The following is a 26,009-nucleotide window of genomic DNA, read 5'->3' as shown; positions in this document are numbered from 1 at the left end:
ATTTAAAAGCGCCTCAGTCGGAGTGCTGTGTTCAGTTCCCAGAACTGCAGTCAAAAAAGAATAAAAGCAGAGGTTGCAGAGTATGTGGAGGGAAAAGACAAGAATGATCGGAGGCCTTGCAGTGGTGACCTATGGATGGAAAGGAACTGATGTAATTTACTGAAGATTAAGGTTTTCAGAAACAGAGAAGGGAAAAAAATGATTCTGTGGATTCTGTGTTCACTGACGTGTTTCAAGAATGGACTAAAACTATAATGGAGGACTTAGGCTGTATATCATGGGGTGAAACAATGTAATGGTAAGGACAGAAAAACACTAGAATAGGTTTTGGAAGACCATTTAAAGATTTCTACTGCAGGAGGATTTTTACGAGCTGTTTAGACAAACATTAGGAATAACAAAGGCATAGCTGATTTACCTTGGAGCAGGAGGATGGATTAGGTGACCTCTTAACATGTCTTTCAGGCCTTTTAACACTCATTTCCCACAGTAATTAAGCTTGTGAGATCTTGCTAGGGGTCTGTTCCAGTCAGCCCTCTCTACTAACTTTGAGCCTGTGGGCTAATTTCACACCCGTTTAAGGGAGGAATGAGTCTCAAAGACACTGAAGTTCCTGTAACTTTCTTGAAAAGTGTAGTGGTGGGTAGCGGAAGGAAGCCGAGATAAGTAGCCCTATTGAGGGAGGCAGGGAAACATGTCTGCCAGCTGGAGAGCTTGAAGATGTGAACTGGGGGGTGGAGCAGTGGGTGTATGCACACAGCTGGGATTGTGCTCTGTTGGGTGCTCCCTCTCCGGCCCTGTCAGTTACAGGTGTGAGTGTGGTGGGGTGCTACAAAAAGTTAAAGCACGTGGGCAGGCTGGAGGCATTTCAGAGGTGAGGTCAGCAGGAACACCGGAGTGAAGTGGGAGGTTCCTGTGGTGAGGATAGAGAGGAGAAAAAATTCATTAGAAACTAGGCTTAGTTACTTTCACTGCTCAAGGAACTAGCTTCTATTCAGTGAAAGGCAAACGCTTAGTAGCACTGACCAACTAGCAATGCACTGATCTGATCCAGGACTGCAAGACTCTGTCAACTTGCCTTTTTTTTTAGCAAAAAGTTAGTGTGTGTTTGCAAGATCAAAGCTTTAACCACAGAGATACTTTGTATGAAACCAAACAGACTACTGGAACTGATAAGCATTCTGGTTCTCATATCTAAAAATACTACCTGCTATTATAGAAGCTTTTTTCCTTGTTGTCTATGAAGACTACCTTTTTTGATGTTTCCACTACCAAATAGACTTCCATGTGTTTAAAAATATATCAAATATTTGGCCCTACTCTGTACTAAAATCTAAGGGTGGAAAAAACCTCTAATACTGATGACATGTTGCTTCAGGATTGTGTCCTTCCTATCCAGGATAAAAATAATACTTCACCATAACCTTTTTCCTTAAGCATTCCATAAGTCAACCCAACTACGGGTGGGCTGTCATTGCCGTGTGTATCACTCCTCATGATTACTTAAAGGAAAAGGCTCAATAATCGCTGCATAGCTACAAGTTGTGCAGGGAAAAAATGTGTGCAGTTATGCTCCTATGGTTGTCATCCTTTGCCGATAAACAATTGGCATTATCTATACTTGGGAGGATTCTTAAATAGTGGGTTTGGTACATATTGCACTGCATCACTACAGTGACGTATTTTAAAGAAGCTGCCTTAAAACTTATCTCAAAAATCTGTGATTAAGAGCAGACTTGGCAGATTCAACGTAAGAATGTTACACAAAAAGAAGTGCTTTCTGGTCATCAAAAGGAATGGGGAGGATAGTGAGAACCATCTTGGATAACCAACTAGCCCAGAAAATGCTTCAGTCACTCAAAACCTGACGTAAGCTAGCAGGTACATAATACATATTTTACTGAAAACAAACGGTGGCTTTCCTCTGGCGAGCTTCTAATAGCTTCAGCGGGTGGACGGGATCCTAGCCCAGCACAGCAAATGAACGCACACTGGTAGTGACACTGATTTCATCCAGTTCGTGTGCTGGAAGTTACGGATGCATTCAGGGCATCGCTGGACGGGGGCTTAACCTGAATTATGCAGGTCTTTGAAGAGGAAGAGACTGGAGGAGGGGTTTGTTGTTAGCAGTCCCTTAAAATCACCGGAACGTTCCCGTGCGGGACGTTACCGGCCCCTGTGAGACAACGCCGCTTCCCGGGGCTGCTTCGCCTTTCGGAAGGGCATCGGCAGCTCTCGCGGCAGCCCCAGCCGGGCCTGCGAGGCCTCGACCCCGCAGATGCCGGCGTGCCAAGGCGCCTGCTGCAAGCGCGGGGGGGCCGGCGCCGCGGCACACCGGGCGCGGCAGGGCGAGGGCCGGGCCCGTGGCCTCTTCCCCGCCCCGGGCCCGCTCGCTGGGGGGGCCGCGGGGGGCCCGGGGGACCCTGGCGGGGCTGGGCGGCGGCACAGGTAAGAGGCGACCGCCCCCCCCCGGCCCCAAGGGACGGGTGACGGCGCGGAGGGGGCGGCCGGGCGCTCGGGTTCCCCGCGGGGCGGCGCGGCCTTTGTTCCCTGGGCGCCGCGCCGGGAGCCGGGCGGCCCGGCCTGCGCGCGCCGCTGCCGGGTGCGCGTGCGCGAGGGCGCTGCCGGCCGCGCGCTGTCGCCCGCCTGCCCCGGGAGCGCGCCTGGCAGGCAGGAGAGCTCCGCCGCAGCTGGCGCGCCCCCCTGGCGGTGTCTCCTCGGCCGGCAGCGAGAGGCACGGAGCGCGCGGTCGGTTCGGGCGGTCGCGCCGGGCACCGAGCGTCTCGGCCAGAGCGGCGCAGCCAGTCGCCCCGCAGCCCGCACCATCGAGGGAGCCAGGCCGCCTCAGCGGGGTCCCGCCCAGCCCAGCGCCCACAGGTGAGCGCGTCGCGGAGGGAAGGCCGAGCGGCCTCGGAGGGGCGAGAGCGGCTGGCCCGGCGGGGCCCTCTCCCCGCCCGGCGCCCCCCACCCCGCGGAAGGCCTCGGCGCGGCCGCGGGGCCGGCGCGGCGGCCGCTGAGGGGAGTCGGGACCAGGCCCCGCCGCGGCCTAAGCGCAGCCCGGGCGGCCGGTTTCCTGCTGGCGGCCGGGCCGCGCGCCGGGGGCTGAGGCGGCCCGGCCCGAGGGGGGCGAGGCGCGCGGGCCCTTCTCCTCCCCGGCCGGGCCTGCGGGTCCCGAGGGGAGGCGGAGGAGGGAAGCGGCGGCGGGCGGCTCCGGGCCCTTCCGCCGGGCTATTGTGCGCCAGGCTGAGGCGGCGGCCCGGCTCGGCTGCTGCGGAGGGCCCGCCGCGCGCGGGCCTGGGCCGCGGGGCTGCCCCTTTGTGGGCTCGGCCTCGGCCGCGCCGTGCGCTTTGTGCTGGCGGCAGCGGAGCGGGCCCGGCGCCGGCTGCCGGCGCGGCGAAGGTCAGCTGGGCCGCGGCGGCGGGGGGAGGCGGCGGCGGCCTGCGGCTCCGGGCCCCCGCGGCGCCCCTCGCCGCCTGCGTCCTGGCGGGCCCAGCCGCCGCAGGAAACAGGTTGCAGGAGTAGATGGGCCGCTGGGTGCCCCTCTGTGACATTTCCTGGGAAGGCTGCCGTCTCCCTCTGCTCTAATCCGGTGAGAGCAAGCAGTGGGGGAGATTCTCGCTCGGCCTACGGGTTCCCCCGCCAGATAAAAGGGCTGGAGACGTGTTTTCTTCTTTTCTGTGGTTTAAAAGGACAGGAAACAATAGCGTTTGTAGCGTAAGGCAAAGCATTGGAAGCGTTGTTTCAGGAGGAGAACCAAGTTTCTTTTCCGGTGGTGAACTGGTGGCACATCTATTATAAGCTCGCATTTTATTTGTAAACATACAATATTTCTCCCGTGTTCTCTCTTCAGTCTGTTTCAACCAGTCTGGGCAAATACTGCCTTTACTCCGTAATGAGCAGTTTACTCATATAGATAAAGTGACTTAATTTCTTGAACGCAGCAGATGAGTGGATGTTAGGAAGCTCATAGCTAATTGGACTAGGTCATGAAGGACGTGGGATATTTCACACGTGGGACATGGTTTCAGTTGTCTGTTTATGTCCCTTCTAATGAGGCTAATGCGATGCCTTCCAGAGAGGGAGGAATAGTGGAAGGGGCTGTTCTCAACCCTAAGCTATTTAAGCTGGTCTTCAAGAAGATGTGAGCTGTTTGAGGACAGGTAGACTAATACAGAAGCTTTTAGGATAAAACTTGGATCTCTGGACTAGTCATCTGTTGCAGAAAGTAACTTTGGGGAGTATACCTACATAGTAAATCGATTAGTTCTACTTTCATCATTTGTTCCACGTTGTAACATTGATGTAAAAATTGAGTGCTAGAAATGATAATTGCATTAACTTCAGTGGAAGCTCATGTCCTTAAATAGCTTTAGCGCTTTTCATAGTGGTGAAAAATTATAAAGGAAAGCAGAAGGATAAGAGTCATCCATCAGTGGTATAGTTTTAGCAATCTGTTGTGACCCAAGAATTCTGAAACTGATAAAATGATGAGCATTTTGGTACTGAAAGTGCATGTCATGAGTAAGTTTCTTGTCCATTAATCTCTTATTTCTGTTGGTAAGATTTTAATGCTGTGGTCTAATTAGACTGTACTAGAGGAGGTAGCCCAGAAATTCAGTGGCTCCAGCTAAGTAGGTGTGAACTGAGGAAAGTAAATATTTTAAATAACACAAGTACTTTCCATACTTAGGTTTGAGTACAGTTGCTGCTGTCTGTTCAGTGTGAATTGAGAAAGAGAATACTGCTCAGATGTCAGACACCTGCCTCTAATGTGGAAGAGGGGGAAGCGTGTGCATATTCACGTAGGAAGCAGCTCATTCGGGTCTGAAAACTCAAAGAAATCAAGTAGGACAGTTTTATGAATTCTGGTATTTTCATGAAACATTCTGGAAGACTGTACGTGCAACTTTTATGAGAAACGTGCTGTTTTTAATTTTGAGTTAGAATCACTTTGCTCTATATTTCTGCTTCTAATAGTGTTTGTACTCTTGTAACTGTCAGCTTTAAAAGTTGGACTGAGTTTTGCCAAAAAGGTTATCAGTGCGTGTTTTGCTTTAATGGTTGTCATATTTTCAGGAGCTAAGATGAACCAGAATAGGCAAGGTAAATGAATGGTATGTGAAAATTCTGGACACATGTGAGGAACTCTGTTCTGAGGTTATGATGCATGTACCCAGTCTGCAGAAAGCCAAAGTGAAAATTCTGTTTCCAGCTGCTGACTGAAGTTACCTGAATTGAAGCCCTGGTTGGTGCTGTTAAGTGCTACCTGCTGCAGAGAAACACTAGCAGTGAAGTAAGGATGCTGGCAAGCTCTAGTTCAACCATCACTTGGGGCCTAAAGCTTAGGATCTCTTCTCTGAAGTTTAGAGTCTTAAACATTATGAACATTGTAAATGCAGGAGATGGCCTTTACTGGGTTTTTAAAAGTGTTGCTTTGGTTTTTGAGGGAAAATGAGCCTTTAGAAAAGTGTAAACTAGTTGTGATTAAAAAAAGGATAGTAAGAGATACCCCTTTTGACTCTTAACAGAAGCACACAACAGGCAGAGACATATTGTTATCTTGAATAAAATGTTTTGTTTCTTTAACAAAAAAAAATAGGCGGTAAGCAGTCTACCCTTTCGAAGTGTACATACTGTTCATGTCTTAAATGTACAATGTCATGAGACAAATACAATTTTGATACATGTCTTCTGTGTACAGTGTCACATCGTGAACTAGAAATGGATAGATGTGCCTGTATACTGTGTTGCTACTGGTAGATGTTATTGCAGGTTTACCTGAGTATTTCCTGTTAGGACTTAATTGCATGTAACAAAAATCTTCACAAGCCATTGACTTGGGGTTGTTTTATACCGTGCTATCGTGTGTTTAGCTGTTAACTGTGCTAGGTAAAGAAAGAAGACAAAACCTAGCATTAATGCCCTCTTAATACTCTTCAGTTTTATGCCACACAATATACGTATGTATTTTCTAGTTCTAATCCAGACTACATACTACATCTCTGTAATGCCCAGGGGAAGTGTTTTAAATATATGTCTGTTTGAATTAATCTAAAAAATGGCAATTCTTTGTGATACCACAGGAATAATGAGAGATTTGGTTACTAATTCCACAGTACTTTAATCAGATAAAGTGCTAGATAAAAAAGATAAGCTAACCAAATGGTGTGCTTCTGATTTTCACTTGTTTGTAGAAACTGAATACAGAAGCTGAGGTTGGCTGTGTTTTTAGTGGGGAAGTTAAATATTTTTTGAATGGTGAAGACTGTGTTTGCCCTTTTGCATCTGGAAATGCATTTTAAAAAATTACTCTGGATATATGCCTACAGGGAAATAGACGTAAAAAGAACAGCAAATTCATCTACAGAAAATTGTTGACCATTTCTTTTTTTGCTTGCCTTATCTAGAAACAGGTTTGTATGTTTTCTTGTAACAATTGATGACCTTGCTGAGACATGAAGAAAACAGAGGAGAGTGTTGTGATAACTTCTGCTGCTTAGAGAATTAGTCATCAGCTCCTCCAAAGTGAAACTGCAGTTCTTTGAACTTTGGTTTGTGTGGCATTAAGTCTTTAAGTTAATAAAGTTATTTTCTACAGTTCTTGCATACAGTACTAAACACAGCAAAAATTCATTTAGTCTTTGATGAAAGACCACAGTAGTTTGTCAGTGTTTGTATTTGGTTTTTTGAGCGCTGTAAAGGAGGAGCATTTTGAATGCCACACTTTTTAAGTGTTATTTTCAAATATGTGTTCATGTGAAATATGTCAAAGGAAAACTATATATGAAGGAAAATTGTATGTTAAATTTTGCTAATGTAAAGGTTGTCAAAAGGTTGAAAAGGCTTTCACTGTAGCATGAGTATTTTAAGACAATTTAGTGTGCAATTAAGAAAAGGAAAGCTTGAAAATAAATTCCTTTATGTAAAACTTGGTAGAGCTGTTGTCTAGCTTAGTAATATAGGTGTATTAAAAGGCTTATCTTTGTTGTTTCAGTTTACTCTGTATTACAGATCTTTCATGAGGGAAAGTTCTGTGTCTCTTGTATTTTGCAAGAGGATGACAACTGAAATACGAGGTTTCTGAGTTCTTTTTTTTAAATCTTGGCACATGTTGCTTTATGCTGAAATGTGTAGGTACTAATTTCAAGTGGGTTTTAAAAGTTAGTTTTTCCTGTGATTTTTCTAAAAGTCAGTTAATATTGTTTCTAAAATACGTGATTAGTTGCTGTTAACTCATCAAGTGTTAGGAAAGAAGACATTACAGAAGATGTAGCATTTCACAAGCTATAGCATGTCCAGGCTACAGTTCTGCAGTAGCTAAAGACAGTTTCTGTCCAGGCTACCAGTGATAACTTGCAGTGTTGCTGTCACCAGTGTGCATGAGAAATGCACTGAGTTTTGTCCCAAGTTTTGTTGAAAACTTAATGGCCTGTGAGGAATGGGTAACTGTTATATGGCCAACTTCCCAGAGAAGCTTGCTGCATGGTGACGTAAGAGCCACTGCTGCTGCAAGAGGTGTCATCCTCTGTCATTGTGGGAATGCTGGGGATCACTGGAAGTGCAGGCTTACAGCTAAGAGAGAATAGTCGCGCCCTCCATTGCCAGCATGTTTTTGATGTCTACCTGGTGTGCCAATGTAAGCGCTCCTGGAGTTGTGCAAGACTGATCTTGCTGGGTGTGTTACCTTAAAGAGAAAAAAAACTAATGGGTAAAAGGCAGGCAACGCAACCATTCAATTTGATGGCAGCTTGCTTTTGTTTGTTTTAGAAATGGTGAAATTGCACTCTGACATACAGAGCGTGCGTGCTTGGAGTTGTGGAGCCTGTATCTGGTGGATTATTCTTTGTGCTATGGGTGAACCATTTTCTTCAGTTGTTTGTAATGGTATCCAAAAGCTCTTAAGAATTGCTCAGTTACAGTATTTCTTAAAAGTGCTATTAGAAGAACTTTTAACACATGTAATGTTGCTACTTTCTCTTTGAAAGGTAATGACTATAACTCTTGTGTTATCAGTTTAGAACCAAGACTTTAATCCTGCCCTCAGATCTGTGAAAATGGACTCTCTGATTATTATTATTATTTTTAAATGTCACTACCTCCTGTCATTTTTTTGACTAGAAATAGGACTCGGAATTTGCAACAATCTTATTATCCGATATTTTAATCTTAAATTATCTAATGTTGTTTTGGAAATCATGTTTGAAACACGCATCAACAAACAAATGCACATTGAAGCATATATAACCCCACTTTCAGGTGTGAACTTCTCATGTTTAACTTAAGCTATTTTGAAAGTTCATGTGAAGTTGTTCACTTTTGCCTATATATGAGCCTTAAGTCTTTTTCCTTTCCTTCTTATGTGCATGTGCAGTTGTCGTGTAAAAGCTGTGAAAATGCTCTGCTCAACTAATCTTTTGATTTCTGAATGTTTATTTTGAAATATATATTCACATATATGTATTATATATGTAAAATCATTAGAGTAAAAATGACTTTCCCAGGAATTTTCCCCTTTTTTGTGCATGAAGGTGTCAACACGCTTCAGAGTTACTTGTGTGGCTGATATCTGTGTGATTATGCAAGTACTTTAAGGATGTAATTTGAAGACTGGTTGCATAGGTGTGACTAGGGAATGATTTGGCTGGCAGATGTTGATGATGTACTATAAATTTTTAGTCTGGCTTCGTGCTTGGTCAAGTATAATCTTTAGAAAGGAAATTTTACAAATAAAAAGTATGCATTTCATAATAGAAGTTGAGACAGACGTTCTTCTACAACAGCACCTGTAAAGTAATAATTTTAAAAGCACTTTTATGCGTATTAAAACCAGCTGCTGCCCTATACAGCTTTATTTTAAAATCAGGTGTTCTATTTAAGGAAAAGTTGTTGTTCCTTGTACAATCATAGTTCTTCCATGGATGTACAGGTGCTCATCTACTAAAGGAGTTGAGTGTGTGAAAAAAGATTATTTCGTGAAGGCTGATTCTTAATATGCATATGAGGAAGTAGACTTAGGGTTGCCTGTGAAACTTTAGATTTTTTATTTCCTGATTTTTGAATGCTTGATCTTCCAACCTAATGTGTTTTTGTGACACTCCTGTAAAAGGAAAAGGCTAATAAGTACTGAAGTTTACAGTTGTGCTCTAGATAGTGAATCACTGTTAGAATTTCGTGTTTGAAATTCAGCACTGCAGCATAGACTCAGGTTTCGATTTAACTACATAACAGAAGAGAGGACAATATTTTGCAGAGAAAGACATAACGATAGATACTGTATTTTGAAGGTGCTGATAAAGAGCATTAAGTAGCAGAAGGGTAACATCTACTCCTGTCACATCCAAACCATGTATAATACCTTGTGTTTTATTTTCTGATGCAGACTCAGGCCTGACTTCAGAGTGATTACGGTTGATTTTTAATTTTGTGTGTCATGAAGCATTTCCGAAGCAACACAAATAAGTGAAATAGTAGATGCGTTTTACTTAGCATTTGAGGTATACCTGATCAGAATTTAATGGCACTAAAAGAACATATAATTCTCTTGCCTGAGAGCTCCTTTTCTGCTGAATTTGAATCACTTGCTTCAAAAGCTGGGTAGTTGGATCTTCACAAAGCAAGCAGAGGGATTTTTTTTTTTTTTAATACAAGGATCCCTCTGAAGAAATGTTATTTTATTTGCTTTCCACGAAATGTCAATATGTTGTTGATGTCACAGGAGGCCTTCAGATTAAATACAGTAGAATTAGGGAGAAGGATGTAGCCAGTGTCTCCTTAATTCGTCTTTTTAATGTACAGAATATGAATGGATAGAGGGCAGTTATCCTGTGAGTAGGAGTTGGAAAGTAAACAGTGAAGTTTGACAGTTGCTGACTGTACAAACTGAGATGTTAAGTAACTTAACATAGTGTCCTTTAGCATATAATGATATTTAGTTATTACTAACGTGAATTAAATTTGAACAGGGTCTAGAGTTAATTCAGTATCCTTACCAATTTATTTCATTCCCTTTTGCATTAGTGTCTGAGGCTCACAGCTACTCAGGGTATTTTAAAGCCTGTAAAAGGCAGGGAAGTACTTGCCTGTGGTGACTCAGAAGCTTGTGACAGAGCAGGAACTAAACGCAGGTCTCCCATGCCACAGACTACCGCTCTAGTACCACTAATCTTTCAAGGTTTCAAGGAATGCTTAATCTTTGCATATAACATGTTGGTCTGTGGAGTCAGCAGTTCAACCCGTTTCTGTTACACCTCGGGCTGATAATACTTGCTGGAAAAGTGCTCTTATTTGTGAGATAAAGCCACATTCTAAAACACATGTTTTCATGAAAAGCAGTAGATCTGTTGCTTTGTGCAGGAGTGTGACCTTGTCTTGTCAGTAGCCAAGTCTGAGGGTTTGAGCAACACTGTAGTAACAGTTAAAAAAAAGATTTTTAATGGTGGTAGTTGAATACTTGTGCAGCAGAGTTACGGAAACAGTTGATTCAGAACTGATGAGTGGGGAAAACCTTTAAGTCAGTTAAATGTATTGGTTTTAATAGAGGTACATACGCCTCAAAGAATGGATTCTAGAAACACAAGAAGATGGGAGTTTAAAGAAATCAAGTACTGAAAAGTTTGGAACCATGGGAAGTGTGAAAATGCCACTGTGTTTTTGCACTTCTTTTGCTAAGGTGTTACATTGGTTGCACTGTAAATAATTTCAGTGGTCTTTGTTTTCTGCCTGCAGTATACCAACAAAATATAAAAACCTGTGTCCCATCTTAGACTTCCATAGCTTTCCTTTTGAATTAGTTATCCATAGTAGGAAAATCTTACTTCCAAAATGTAGAAATGCCCATTTAAAAAATATGGACTCGATCCTTTACATTTTAAGCATTAATGTGTTTTATTCTTTGTGTTGCATGTGTGCGATAATATAAAGGCATCTTTATCTGACATTCTGCTAAATGTTCTTGCTTCTGAAGATTAACTATCTGGATTTAAAAAAAAAACCCACAACTTGTAAAAGCTCTTCCTCAAAATGACTAGAGATTCTGTGTAGGTTAGCGCTAGAAGTTCTGAAAATACTAATTTCTGATGAGTTAAAAGTTAGGCTTCCAGTGTCACCACTCTGTGCTCCGTGATGCTGGATGTACTTTGTACTTCTGTGTAGATTTCATGTTTGACATACTTTGGGGCACCGAGATCTGTACTCTGGAATCAGTGTGTCAGTTCTCCGAGCCTTCCCTTACACGTTCACTCTCCACAGGTCAGATTGCCATTCTTCTCCACTGTCACCAGGACTGCATACAGGAATACAGAACAAATGAAGGATTGCAAGAATAAATTATTATTTAATATGGAAATATGTATGAACCTAAGCAATGCACAAGATGGAGAGATCTTTATAAAAATAGTCGATGTACGTAGTCCTGTCCCAACTCCTACAGAGTCTTTTTGTGTCATTCTCAGTCTCTTTTATAGGCCAGGTGCTCCTTGATCAGGTCTGGTTGTTTTGATGGTCTGCTCCCTAGTACTATTTAGTTATGCACGGAAGCTATTGAGCATAAAATAGGTCTTGAATTTGAATTGGAATAGTTATCACAGAAAGGCTTTGTCTGTAGAGATGCATCAGAGTACAGGTACTTCTTTTAGTTTAGCCTTACTGGATTAAGGTAGGCGCTTCCATGCCACACCCTCTTCCCTGTGTCTGCCACAAACACAGGGGTGGTGATGCAATATTGCTTGGCAATTACAGTATGCAGTGAAGAATATAATTTTTGCAAAATCAGACTGAGGAAAGAAACAGCCCCCAAATTGTCACACTGGTAGGATTTGCTGTTAACATTTACAGAGGGTTTTTTGGTTGGTTGGTTGGTTTTTTACTCATAAAGTGTAATTGGGTACAGAGCTCATCTATGATATTTTGTAGAGCAGAATTAAATGCTCCTGCTTTAGATACTTCTGAATGGTAGTATGTGGTAGAATGAAAAATAATTTGCTTTCTTTTCTGGTGCTGTTACTACAATTCACTTTGTAGCTGATCGTCCTGTATGCCTGCCTTACTTTTTACTGCAACATGCTATGTCTGGAACTTTGTAAGAGGTGACTGTCTACCTGTGTTCATAGAAATTACTGGGCTGAATTGTTGGAAGATGATCCTGATGCAGCTGAGTTCAGTGTACTCTGTGCACAGTGAAAGGAAATCAGATATTACTAAGAAATAAAAACTGTTTTCTCTGTTATTTATTCTTTAGTCGTCTGTATTTCTTACGCAGTTTTAATTTGCTGTGTAGTTTCTGACATCTTTATTTTGAAACCTGTACTTCTGCTTTAGCTCAGTTAACTTTACTGTGCTCAAACTATGGCAGGCTGCAGAAAGTCACGTTTGGCTTGGTATCTGAGAAGGCTAGTGTGGGACAGCTGCCGATTTTGAGTTCATACCATAGTGTATCATGCTATAGGTTCCATGTGTGGGCGTGCTGGAGGTTCAGGTGTCCTGTGCCAAGGAAGGTTCTGGCTATTGACTGGCTGCTGATATTGGCATTGAAGATACAGAACTAAAGAATGTAGAAAAGAGAAGACTTCTGTCACAGAGCACCACTTTAGGTCCAGCACGAGCGAGCAGTATTTCTGTATCACCATCTTCATGCCTCTTTGTAGTAGGTGGGCTTCAGCAGTGTCAAGGGGATAAGTTATTTGTTTTTAAAAAGGAAGAATATGGTACAGTCCAATTTGGAAGTGGTCCATGATCTTTCTAATGCAAGTGTTTGGTTTTGATTTGTATTTAAAGAATGAATCTTTTCCCCTGTGTGTTTGTTTAACTATATATAATGGAAAAGGTGGTGTGACTGGCTAGTTTGCAGCTTAACTTGATTATAATAGGTCAACAAATATCCACCAGTTTTTGCTATTGTTACTTATACCAGTTTGTGTACTGTATTGCTGTGTTTTCTTTTTCTAGTGGTGGCATTTGATAAATTGGTTTTAGTATAGCTTGAATTTTCTTTATATTACCCCTAGCTTTTTCTTTCTGTACTGATTCCTCTCCTCCTAAGCTGAAAAGATGGGGGAGATAAGCATCCTATTTTGCTTTATGAATTATTGATCTGAATTCACAAAGGAGCCTATTTTCTTACTTAATGCTGCATGTAAATATAAGACTTGAAAGTTGAGATGTTCTCTGATTATGTAGAAAAGAGTGAGTGAACCAAACGTAATTTTTTGCTATTGATCAGACATTTCTAGTTTTCATTCTAGAACGAAATTTGATGGTTTATCAGTTAGTCATTTTTTCTCTGAACTTTGTTCCTCAGCTTGGCTTTCTTTGCAAAAATGGAGTATCATAGCAGTATAGTTTCTGATATTCCATGCTAACTTGGATCTTGATTCTCTAGAATGTGGAAAATTCCGGTGGGCTAGAGTACCGGCTATTCAGTTTTTTAAATTGGGGAAGTTCTTTGTTGCATTTAAAAATTAACTCGATAGTGATGGTACTAGTTGCTTGCTGATACAATTTTTATGTGGTGGTTGTTCCTCCTTAATTTTACATTACAAAGTGTTGGAAAGAAAATCTTTGATAGCTGTTGATGTTTAATATTCTGGCATAGATAAGCAGGTGAAATAGTGATAGTGATGGAGCAGAAGGCAAACGGTGCTAGACAAGGCTCAAGTTTTTGTGTTGGATTAGAAAGAGGTGACTATAATTCGATGGGTGTAATAACATTGTTTGTGTTTGCATGGTGCTGTGAATTTGGAGATGATCTGGATTGCCCACTAGCAATGACTCAATTGGTGATTGTATGGTGTACAAGAGAACATATATGATAGCATCAGAAACATTGAGCATTAAGGTCTGGTGGCTCACTGTAGAGGTAGCCACGAAGAGCATGACTGATTCCATGATTTATAAATCCATTGGGATTTCCTTTCCTGATGATTAGAAAGAAGGGTTAGTAGGGAGTGGCTTGAGGTGTAAGAAAAAAACCTACTACCTGCAATTTCAGGCAGGCTGGGTCACTACAAGGTAGTGGAAATCGTTGTAATTTTGTATGAAAAGGAGATGAACTGGATAGATGACATTTTGGAAAAGGAAATTATCATGAGACTTGTCTCAATTTTGTAAAATTTTTTTTCTTGTTTTATAATATTGTGTTACATTGGATTGCTCTGGCTTTTAGTTATTATGTAGGAAAAGAGAAACCCTGAGGTGTCTGAAATAACAAACAGTATATAGTTAAGGGCATTAAAGAAAACAAGTGTCTGGAAGGATTGAAAAAATTTATAATTTGCGAATCAAAACCAGAGTGTGTAGAGACTAAATTGTGTTATGTAGTTGATTAATAATTTATGTCATGAAGTTTCCTAAAAGTTTTGAAGTAGGCCAGTAGGTGGAGAGGCTGTGTGTATGCAGGGATGTATATTTGTCTGTCCAGTGTTGTCAGATTTGCAGGAGCCGATGTGCATTTGGTATTGACCATGCCAGGTCTTTGTGATCTGACATCTCCGAAGAGCTGAGAGACATAATTTGATAGACTTCAAAATGGAAAAGCCTTGGCCCCTAGAATGTCTTTTTAAAATGTAAATAGAAATGAAAAAAACCTAATTTTTAAGAATAGTCGCAAGCTAGTCTCTGAGACACTTGTGCATAATACTCTTAGTGTGATACGTGTTTGATTGCTGGTGTGTAGTAAGATTGGTGACAGTAAGGGCAATATGTCATGTTTTCGGTAGTCTGCTAAAACGTTTTCCCCTTCTCTTTTGCTGTACATTGATGATCACGAGTGCAAGTGGGGACAGAGGAAAGGTAGATCCCTTGGAAAATTATTTTCAGAAACAGTAAGTACATGTAATTGAAAAGCTTGAGTTTCTGTAGTAGCGCTATAGATGTTGTCCTCGGAAGTTCAAGACTTCTCATAAATAAGCATCTATGGTACAAAAATACGGTATCCTAAGGATTTTGAACATGTAGTTAACCTATTGCTACTTCAGAAAATGCGAGAAAGTTCCCTACTTAAAAAACACTGGTACCCCTTTTTAGTCAGAACAAAATGTGCTTTTTAATTACCTTCATTCTCAAGGTAGTAATCACTTGGGCCTTCTGTATCAGTAACACTTGCAGTTTCTTGGTCATGATGTTAGGTACTTTGTGTGTACTTGGATATGTGTACACACAGCCACACCCCATTCTTGTTTCTAGCTATACACACACTTCTTTTTTTTTCTGTTGCATTGATGAAGCCTTCCTTCTGCCACTGAAGAAGTATTGGTAACATTTTAATCTTCTCAATTTACTGTTTATAATATTTTACCAAGTACTTATTGTTTATAATATTGTATAGAAGTTACCAATATTGGATTGTACAAGTATCTGACAATATTGACTAATCTTTCTGTATCTTCTTTTAAGTTCTTATTTACACCTGTTTAATGAGTGCTTTCAACAGGTCCTTTAGCTTTTGGGTTTTGACATTCTTTGACTTACGTCACATCTTGAAAAAAGTAACCTGTCAGGGTTTTTCATATGTTTCCAGTGCTCTGTAACAGGGTATTTTTTTTTTAAGAAAAGTCTCATTTTCAGATATGATTGTATACAGTTGAAAAAGTTGAAAGATCTTGTACTGCTGGTGGTGGCTGTAATGCAATAAGAATGCTTTGTGAATGGAAATCTCTGAATTCAATTACTTCTGAAATGTTGTTGAGAAAAAGATTTTACTGCATCACACACAGATATTGGTGATAAGGCGTTGTTTTCTGTCCTTGCACCACTCTTCAGCGTTATATAATCATCCCCGCCATTAAGATGATTATACAGAAGTTTTGTGGGTTTTTTCCTAAAACTAATATTCAGTTACCTTCTCAAAAGCGGATTACAGTGTTAAATCAAAGTCTAATCTCATTTGATATGAGTGAAGATTTTGGAGAAGTGGAGGGTGTTCACTTGAATTTGTCAAAGGTGTCCCATGTTTCAGTGAAATGCAGGAGATGTGATTTCTAGAACGGTGTCTGAAGCTAACACCTTTGCAAGATGAGAAGCTAAAAGGGTATCAATCTATTTCCACATACCGTTAATTCCGTGGCCTGTGAGGTACATCACCTTTTTGAATGCTTGAAACTGCTTTCCTTATGTCTGCACCTCAGCCGAGCCTTTTAAACAGTGAATTGATTGTGTCTACCCATTCTGTCATTTTTTTACCCATCTGGGATTTCAAAGGCTTTCTTTCTTCAAGCACTGTACCTTATGTCGCAGTGTAGCAGAGAGATACAGCATTAGCTAACCTGGCCAAGGGCTTGCGGTCATGTTTTGGGGGACAGCCGCTTTGGTGCGGGAGGGAAAGCCTAGGGCATGTTTCGGACACTTCAGAACGTGCTCTTAGTTTCTCAAAAGCCATTTTAGCGCTGGTTTTCTTCAGCTTTGCTGTTTTGCTTGGAAACTTTCTTGAGTTTTCACTGGTGGGGCTGTTTGTGTATTGCACATCTGGGGGTTAAGCAGGAGCATGCCTTGTATTGAGTCTGTAGTTTTTGTTAACAGTAACCGGGCGTTCCTTGTACATGTTGTAGTGCTGCTACAAGCTTCCGCAGCCTTCCTGCAACAGGACTTGAATCTGTAGTAGTAGGAAAGCATTTTGAAAGATAATTTTCATTGCTCGGGTGCTGTAGCCTTACTTCTTATGTGACCGGAACAGTTTAGCGTAGTGTGTTGTTATCTCCACTGAAACTCGTACTTACATACTTATTGATGTGGTCTTACCGTCCATCATCGGTATTCTGTGATGCCAAAGCTTTGCCGAGCCCAGCGTGTGCATCGTGCAAGCGCGTTGGCTTGGTTTCCAACTCCCTTGTCCATAACCATTGTAATTTTTTAATAGTCCGTAAGGATATTTGAATGTGCCACATTGTTTCAAATCTGCTGGTCTTTTCCTTGAGGTTATGCTTTTGCTTAATTGAATAATCTTTATACAAATGGGAGGAAGATTCCCGTTGGATGGGTACTTCATAGCTCCATGGTGGGAAGTGAGGTATCCGTGAAAGAGCAGGAACAGGAAGGGAATTGATGGCCGAGAAGAGTTTGGAATGGAATCTATAGCTCCTAAAAACAGTTCGTTAGGGGAGATGGTCAGATCGGTGGATCTGCAAGTAGCTGAAAAAGAACCGGTGTGACACGTGTGGAGCACGAACGGCGCTGGTTCTGCATGGCGTCCGGGTGACCCGTAAAGGGAGTTGGGGGGCCCGCCTACAGGGGGGCTCCGGGTCGGCAGCGAGGCGGGGTCCGGGCGCCCCTCGGGCCGCTGCTGGCGGGGCAGGGCGGTGCTGCCAGGCGGAGGCCGCCGGTGCCCCGGGCAGGGCCGGGCCGGGCCGTCCCCTCGAGTGCGAATGGCAGCCCCCTGCGCGCCCCCACTGCGCGCCGCCGGGCAGCGACGGGCGGCCCCGCCCCCCTCCCCGGGGCAGCCAGTGGCGCGGGCGGCCCCGCCCCCCTCCCCGGGGCAGCCAGTGGCGCGGGCGGCCCCGCCCCCCTCCCCGGGGCAGCCAGTGGCGCGAGCGGCCCCGCCCCCCTCCCCGGGGCAGCCAGTGGCGCGAGCGGCCCCGCCCCCCTCCCCGGGGCAGCCAGTGGCGCGGGCGGCCCCGCCCCCCTCCCCGGGGCAGCCAGTGGCGCGGGCGGCCCCGCCCCCCTCCCCGGGGCAGCCAGTGGCGCGGGCGGCCCCGCCCCCCTCCCCGGGGCAGCCAGTGGCGCGGGCGGCCCCGCCCCCCTCCCCGGGGCAGCCAGTGGCGCGGGCGGCCCCGCCCCCTCCCCGGGGCAGCCAGTGGCGCGGGCGGCCCCGCCCCCTCCCCGGGGCAGCCAGTGGCGCGGGCGGCCCCGCCCCCTTCTCCGGGGCAGCCAATGGCGCGGGAGGGCCGCTCTGCCGGAGCCGCTGAGCCGGGCGCGGGGCAGCGCGGGCGGGGAGGAGCCGGCCCGGCGGGGGCACGTTGGGGAACCATTTTGGGGCGCCGGGCCGGAGCTCGGCCGGAGCCGGTGGATGCGGGGGGTGCGCGGCCGTAAATGGGGGGGCTCGGGCCTGAGGTGCTGACAGCAGCGCGCGGAGCGGCGCGGGGTCCCGCTGGGGATCGCGGCGGGGGTGGCCGGGGCAGCGCCCGGCAGCCGCCCCGCAGCCCCCAGCCCGTCTGCGCTGCGCGGAAGCGCCATGAGCCCCTTGGCGGCCGATGACGGGGAGAGCGGCCGCCAGTCTTCTGTGTGCCTGGAAGGGAGTCCTGTGGGCGTGCTTGCCGGGAAGTAACACCAGGAAGGGGAAAGGTAGCGACTCTTCAGTTGCGTTCTGCGCAGTGTTTTACGCTGGTTTTGTAGGAGCTGGGAAATCGCGTCCCTCGGGAGATCTCGGCGGCGTGTGTGTGTGTGTGCCCAGCACCGCCTTGAGAATAGTTGCTTCAACAGGTCGGTGCATCCTGATGCCATCACGGACAGAGCTTTTCTTGATCTAGAACTAGGAAATCATTAAAATACGTTTTTGCCTTTTCACTCTCTCCGTTGGTTAAAATTTTTCAAACTTGCACAATCTTTTGAGTAATTCGTGTTGTAGAAACTAATACTTTTGAAGCTGACACCTGGCATACTTTAGTTCAGCACTGTTGCTTTGAGACTTATTCCCGGCGTGTGCAAAGATAACATAATAACAAATATCGCATATAGGGACTTTTACCCATAGTAAAGTTTTTGTAACCAAAAATATCTTTAAACTTTTTTAATATGTCTGTAGTTGTTTTTGCTTGGTTTGTAACTACGTTTTTGGTGGTTTGGTAGATTAACTGTATTATTACACTGTTAATGCTTTTACTTGTGATTGACTTGTAGTTTTTAAGATAGCTATAAAAAATGAACTCTGGCTTTTCCGTCATGATGTATTATTATTCATCTTTGTGGTAACAAGAGTGATGAAAATGTAGGCTTTGGGCAGGTTTAGGCTTGTTAAATTACAGTTTCTAGCTTTATCCAGTTTCTTTCTTGTGTGCTAATCTCAATGGTCTGGTTCACAGATTCCTCATTTTCTTGCCCTGCTCATTTGGACGGTCCTGTGTTGCGGAGGGTTTGCGTGAGGGCTGGTCACATACAGACCCGGTGATAAAGCAGGGCTGTACAGCTCTTCTCTCGAGTGCATCCGTAGCTTAGAAAGCTTAAGTGGGAAACAGGTCTGTGCATAAGGTCTCTTGCAAAGTTTGTAGGTTGCTTAATTTAACTGTTGAATGGGCTCTGAGAGGTGTAATTAAAGAAACCAGAGCTCACCCAGCTCGTCAGACTGCCTAGGGAACTGGTCTAACGCAGTGGTTTTCAGCAGTGTTATCTGTGGGTTACTGGGAATCCCTGGATCAGGACATATAGGTTCAGGTAAGGAGCAGCACATGCAAACTTTTCTGAAACGTGTGTGTTTACAATATTTGAAGGGAAACACTTTTAGAATTTTACATATGAATATGCATGTGATTTCTAAGCTCTTCCCAAGCGAACAGTGTGATCAGAATTTGTTCCCCTATGTGCAGTTATTCTCTGTGTATAATTTGTTCCAGAGCATAGAACTGCAGTGTGCCATCACGAGCCTCCCACCTACGGGTGCTGGGGAAAAATAGCAGCAGTGCTCGGTTGTCACAGAGGCCTTATTATTTGAATCCCCTTGCAACAAGCTGGTGTGGCATCACTTCCCCAGAACATATATTTGATTTGTCACAGACATCTTAAACATCTTAAGCTTTTCATCTAAGCTGCAATGCCTTACATAGAAAAATAAGGCCAAAAGATAGAAACAGTCCTGTCGTATCTCTACAGTTAAGGCCCAGCACTGAAAACCACTCTGGGTTTTTTTTCCTTCCTGAAGATGGGAACTGGATATTTCTAGTCCAGCAAGCCCAAGATAAACAGATTTGGTGGGGGACGAGGGGGGGGGATGAGATGATGCTGTTACTGGGCATGTGAGACTCCTAATATCAGTGACTGAACACCGAATCTTAGACGCTCATGTTTTTCTAGCTCTGGACTGGGGAGAGGTGCTTCTGCAGAAGAATTAGAAGCTACCTATGATTGCTTTGCGAATGTCAGGGGCTAAGTGTTATCGCATATTGGGATCCCTTAGCTCCTCTGCTTTGTGCCCTGAACAGTGCCTGTCTTACAAAGCATGCACAGTATGCTGCTTTGAGGTGTCTAGTCCAAGTATGAGTAAGTTTATGGGTGAAGCTACTTTAAATATGGGAAGCTTGCCTATTGCCTGATATCTCCATGTCAAGTAGCAAGGAAATCAAAAGATGAGGTTTATTTTGAGAGCTTCATACATCCGTGACAGAACCAGAGCTGGTGTACTTGCAGAGAGGCACTTGAAGTGGTTAAGAATTTGACTGTGTAACAGAAGCCAATTTTAGATAGCATTTTACTTGACTTTCCTTAACCTACGAAGGTAAGGTTTATTTTCTCAAAATGGAGTGTTTATTTTTTCTCGTAGTACTAGTAATTCCTTTTGCACAAGAAGAAGGAGAGTTAGGGGGTGCAGGAAAAAGTGTAGCATTCATAACATTAAAAATACGGTACTTTCACTGCATCTGTTGAATGCTTGAGCAAGCTGTTTGCTCAGACAGCTGTTAACTTTTGTCTGGGGATGTTGAAAAGAACAGAACTTCAGCATAAACTCCACTGAATGTAAAACTTCATCAGCAGTGCCTTTTCAAGTTACTAGAAATGTTTGTGTACTTATGTGTTAAAATTCTCAAATTTAATCTTTTGAATGTCTGGTCTTATTTGGGAAATTCAATAAAGCAATTGCTTTTTTTCCCCCTTTAATGTTATCTTCACAAATGGCTTCATTCAGGAAGCTGAAGCAGTGGATGAGCTTTACAAGCTGTGGGCCTTATAGTAACAGTCTAAGGAAAATGGAGAGTCACTGTCCCATCCTGGGCAAAAAGCAGTGAAGTAACCTTTTTTGCTGTGGTTTTCCTTTCTATTGTTTTTCAATTTAACAACCCCCCCCACACCCCTCCCAGTAAACATGATTACCGAGAAGGTCATACCTGGATGATCATTTTTTCATTAAAAATGGCTAGTCTCTCATCTCACTAAATACACAGCAACTTAAAATTCAGCCGTACAGTTGTTCCATAGTGCTTCCAGTTGTTACACACAAGTGATCTGGGTGGAGCGTTTCGTAAATGTAATATTCAAAAAACCCAACCAAGAACAACAAACTTTGAGGATTTCAGTTACATTTGTAGCGTATCTTTACTCGTCTCCCTTGCAGCTTCCAATAGTTGCATTCCACCTCAGAGTGATTAGCAGAACTTCTTCACTTGTTAAGCTTGCGTGTCACACAAGTGTCTGTATCGTATGCGGCACAATCGATATCCTACACGTAACGTATTGACAGTTTGCATTACATGGTTCATTTTCATTTGTATCTGTCTCCTTTTGAGGCTTCTTTGTAAATCAAGAAATACTGTACATAGAGGAAAACAACATGTGTTTAGATACTCATTCTTTTTTCTCTCTTCTGTTACAGAAATGAGCCGTCAGACTGCTACAGCACTACCTACAGGTACTTCAAAGTGTACGCCATCACAGCGGGTGCCTGCCCTGACGGGCACTACAGCTTCCAATAATGACTTGGCTAGTCTCTTTGAGTGTCCTGTGTGTTTTGACTATGTGCTGCCACCAATTCTTCAGTGTCAGAGTGGGCACCTTGTTTGTAGCAACTGTCGCCCCAAACTTACGTGCTGCCCAACTTGCCGAGGCCCGCTGGGCTCCATTCGTAACCTGGCTATGGAGAAAGTTGCCAATTCTGTACTATTCCCATGTAAATATGCCTCTTCCGGATGCGAGATAACTTTGCCACACACAGAGAAGGCAGACCATGAGGAGCTGTGTGAGTTTAGGCCTTATTCCTGTCCATGTCCCGGTGCTTCATGTAAATGGCAAGGTTCTCTGGATGCTGTAATGCCACACCTGATGCATCAACATAAGTCCATTACAACACTTCAGGGCGAAGATATAGTGTTCCTTGCTACAGACATTAATCTTCCTGGTGCTGTTGACTGGGTTATGATGCAGTCTTGTTTTGGCTTTCATTTCATGCTAGTATTGGAGAAACAGGAGAAATATGATGGTCACCAGCAGTTCTTTGCAATTGTACAGCTGATAGGAACACGCAAGCAAGCAGAAAACTTTGCTTATCGACTTGAGTTAAATGGTCATAGGCGGCGATTGACTTGGGAAGCAACTCCTCGATCTATTCATGAGGGAATTGCAACAGCCATTATGAATAGTGACTGTCTAGTCTTTGACACCAGCATTGCACAGCTCTTTGCAGAAAATGGCAATTTAGGCATCAATGTAACTATATCCATGTGTTGAAATGGCAATCAAACCTCTTCAGGCCAGTGTTTAAAACCGTTGCATTTAATTTAGCAGAACCTAGGGTAACCATCTTTGACTGTCAGACAAATTATTTGGTAGATGGAGGGTAGACATATATGAAGGTAAATAAAAGGAAAGGCTGTTAAATTACAGGAAGCAGTTGCATGTAGTAACACTAATATATTTAAAATAAGTCAACAGTAAACCACTGAAAATATATATACACCCAAAATGGGCATCTTTTGTATTAAGAATTGATTCTACAGGAAATGTTGTAAAATAATTCTAAAAACATGTTTGTAGATTGATTGTACTGTTGAAAAGGATACTGTTTCGTGTTTTTGTTTGTGTTTTTTTCCTCTCCCCTTTGACTGACAAGCCATGTTGAGCAGTCTGGTCTCCGGCCGCTGCTTCCCCTCCTCCCCCCCCACCCCCCCTTTGTAAGTCACTACATAGTATTGCTGCTGTTTGTGTATATTTTTTGTGTATTTGCTAATTTTTATTAACTTCTAGTTTTTCATTAAATAAATATGACTTTCTTTTCTGTAATTCAGGTTTTTCTCTTTTTTGTATCTTTTTAAAATTAATTACAGGTGTCATCTTTTGATATGCCTAATTGCTATGGTACAAGTTACATTTCTGTATGTTTGGTAAATTTTGTCTCTTTCCAGTAGTCAATTCATTGGTGATACTGTTCTTAATTGAGCTATTTTGTGAATGTACTGAACTCGCAAGGAGTACTTATGGTCAAAGATGTATCAGGAAAGAAAGCTCCTTTAAAAACAGGTCTAGATGTTGTTGTACTTTGAGTTATCTTCTACCAAAAAAGAACAATTCTTAAGAATTTTCTGAATTAAAAAAAATTCACGTTTCAAATTTAGACATGCTTAGAAACTTGATTGCATCCTTGTATTTGTTGGTTTTGCAGTGCAAAGAAGGTATTGTCTTACACAGTATTTGTAATTATAAAACCAGACCATTTGTTGGTTTTTGGGTTTGGTTTGTTGTTTTTTTTTTTTTTAAAGGCAGCCAGAATGAGATGTTTTAACTCCTTTTATATTTGTCATTAAAAGAATACCTGGCAAATCCAAAAAAAAAAAAAAAAAACCTCGAAACCAAAACCACACAACTTTAGCTCAAAGTTTGACACATTGATATTCTTGCTCAGTTTCTTGTCTTCCCGTCTTTGGGTTGTTACTGTCTTGAACTGATTTTTGTATATCATTTTAGTGACATGATCCACATTACAATGCAAATAATCTCTCGCAGGTGTGATTCACCAGCCCTAAGGGATTTTGAAGGATATCGGGCTTTGTGCAGACTGCCTGTATGTGAAAATTTTCACCATGAATGTATATGGTATTTGTGTTGCAAAACATAGATGCAGAGACACAATAGAGTAAGGTGAAAAGCTGTTTCACCTCAAGCTGTTTGAAAGGAATCTTTGTCAAACGTAGCGGTAGTGGGCATCTGTTTGGGGAGGTAGGCTGGCTATGAACTGCTTTTGTAACACATTAAAATAGTTTATTTACTGTGCACTGTCTTTCTTATCTGAAGTTGATCTCTAAAGACAACTCTTGTTATTATTTTGATGCATGATGAGGTAAGTAGTTCTACAGGTAAGGAACATAAGATCCATCAGGTTTGATTAATAAAATATTACGGAAATAGTTGGCTTCGTGTAGTGAAAGTTTCAATTCTTAAAATTTGGTATTTCGGCTGTTTGAACTGTGCACAGATCTCATTTAAAAGATGTACCGGTACCTTGTGACGGTAGATAAATGCTTCAAAAAAATCCTGCAATCTAGCATTTTTTTTCCTTATGAACGTACAACTAATTGTTTGCAGTCTTTTAAATTCAGCAATTATTTGCACCTAATTAAGCTTGTCTGCATTTACCTCTGGCTTATCTTCTGGTCTTTGACAGAAACTTGGCTAAATATTTCAGATATTTTTAGAGTAATACACTGACTCACAGTCTCACTTGCTCACTCGTGCTTGGCTGGCTTGGCCTGCTGTTATCTGATTTTCAGCTCTGCAGTTCGGTTAAGAGAATCTAGTTAGGAGCCTGTGAGAACCCTCCGCAGTCTGGTGCTTGGGATGAGAGAGGAGCAGGGCTGCGTAAGCACGCAAACTGTGTAGGACTGTTTGCTGCTGCCTGTACTTGGAATGGTGCAACTTGCGTAGCGTCCCCGAAAGAACTGTGAATCTTAAAACCTTGTTGCACTGATCCACGGTCATTTCGTTCAGGCTAGAGTGGGCTGAAGATCAAGACTACTGGTGAAGGGGACTTCAAAACTTGCATTCGTAATGAGCTTTAGAAGCTAACTGGTATGGTCAGACAGTTCTTGTCATGTTTTACAGCTGACAAATGCTATAGCATAACTAATGTATGCTGACTTACTGCAATGTAAACTAAGTAATTGTAAACAAAAACTCCATTTGGTGTTTAAAAAAAACCCACAGTGTAAAACATTTGATGTCCATCATCAGACGGAATGATTAAACAAATTATACTTAGGTCCAGATCCTCAAAAGTATTAGAAGCCTGATTCAGTGGATCTCCTCGAAAGAGTTTGAGGATCTGGTAAGTCAACTATGCTCTGTTATATATAAGAAAACATACTAGAAATCTGTACAGTTTACTACCGTATCTAAAATAAATGGTGTATTAAAGCCTGGCATTGTCTTAACATTAGCTATTTATTTTAGAAAGTACTAATTTACTTTGCTGTATTGGGAAAGAGTATTCAAATTTGTCTTCAACAGATGAACTGCAGTAGATCTTGCATTCGTCTACTAGCACTACCTCCGTTGTTTTTCATTGCCCTTCAAAAAAAGCCTTAAGAGGAAAATGTTTGACAAATGTGGATGTTAATGTCTGGGTTCTGTTTCGACACGTCGTGTAGCTCTTGTTTGCAGTAGCGCTTTGCAATTAAAGCAGCTGAACTGTCCTGTATTGCTGCCTGTCCTGTTGTATTATCCAGTATCCTTTCAGAGCTACTGTGATTAAAGCATGAATTGCACTAGTGGGATAGTTACTATCCGTAGCAATTTGTAGTGTGGACAGAGGAAAGGAGCCGCTGCTGCTTGCCTCTTGGCTTTGATAAGCTTTAGCTCTCTTACGGAATATTCTGAGGGGCACATTTAATACCGGGTCCATTTAACTGTCAGTTGTAAAGCAGAACAGTCCCTAAGGTATTGAAATTACTGTAAAAGTTGTTTACGGTTGTGGCTTGCTGCTGCGCAGATTGTCCAGATCTCCTGGGTAATGCTCAAATTTTATTTAAAGAATTTCAACAAAGTAATATAACCAAGCCAGCGCTGCCAGCAGGCGGGAACGTGGAAAGCTGTCAGTAAATGCCCGCTCATGGCTGCAGAACGGCATCACCGCCCTCACCTCTCAGAGTCCTTGTGGGCAGGACTTAGGGGCCGGAGTGGTGTGGCAGGCAAAGTCATTGCTTAACATTTCTTAGGAGCAGCTCTCTGTTCTTCTCTAGCGAAATTGCTACGGAAATGTCTTTCAAAAAAATGCAGGTTGTTTCCACATGTATAAACACTGCACTGTAATTCCATGCACGTCTGCTTTCTCACTAGTGCAAAGTAGTGCGGGACTGTTGCTGGATCTGCATTGAGTTTGGTAAAGGGTTTTT

At 43.1% G+C, this 26,009-nt stretch overlaps 1 protein-coding gene across 5 annotated transcripts; it reads left to right on the top strand.

Annotated features, from left to right (window-relative positions):
* The first annotated feature begins 2,298 nt into the window (after nucleotides 1-2,298).
* Nucleotides 2,299-25,038, top strand: SIAH1 (siah E3 ubiquitin protein ligase 1). Of its 5 annotated transcripts, none has more exons than XM_056360878.1 (2): nucleotides 2,299-2,448; nucleotides 21,503-25,038. In XM_056360878.1, the coding sequence occupies exon 2, from the start codon at nucleotides 21,505-21,507 to the stop codon at nucleotides 22,351-22,353; it is 849 nt and encodes a 282-aa protein (XP_056216853.1). In that variant the 5' UTR covers nucleotides 2,299-2,448; nucleotides 21,503-21,504; the 3' UTR covers nucleotides 22,354-25,038. The 5 variants fall into 5 exon arrangements, with proteins under 5 accessions (XP_056216853.1, XP_056216851.1, XP_056216850.1 ...); XM_056360876.1 differs by lacking the exon at nucleotides 2,299-2,448 and adding an exon at nucleotides 2,604-2,877; XM_056360875.1 differs by lacking the exon at nucleotides 2,299-2,448 and adding an exon at nucleotides 18,030-18,267.
* Nucleotides 25,039-26,009: the final 971 nt, after the last annotated feature.

The sequence above is a fragment of the Falco biarmicus genome, chromosome 15, assembly GCF_023638135.1.
Source record: "Falco biarmicus isolate bFalBia1 chromosome 15, bFalBia1.pri, whole genome shotgun sequence".
In the NCBI taxonomy this organism is placed as follows: Eukaryota; Metazoa; Chordata; class Aves; order Falconiformes; family Falconidae; genus Falco; species Falco biarmicus.
This window is presented reverse-complemented; position numbering and strand designations above follow the sequence as displayed.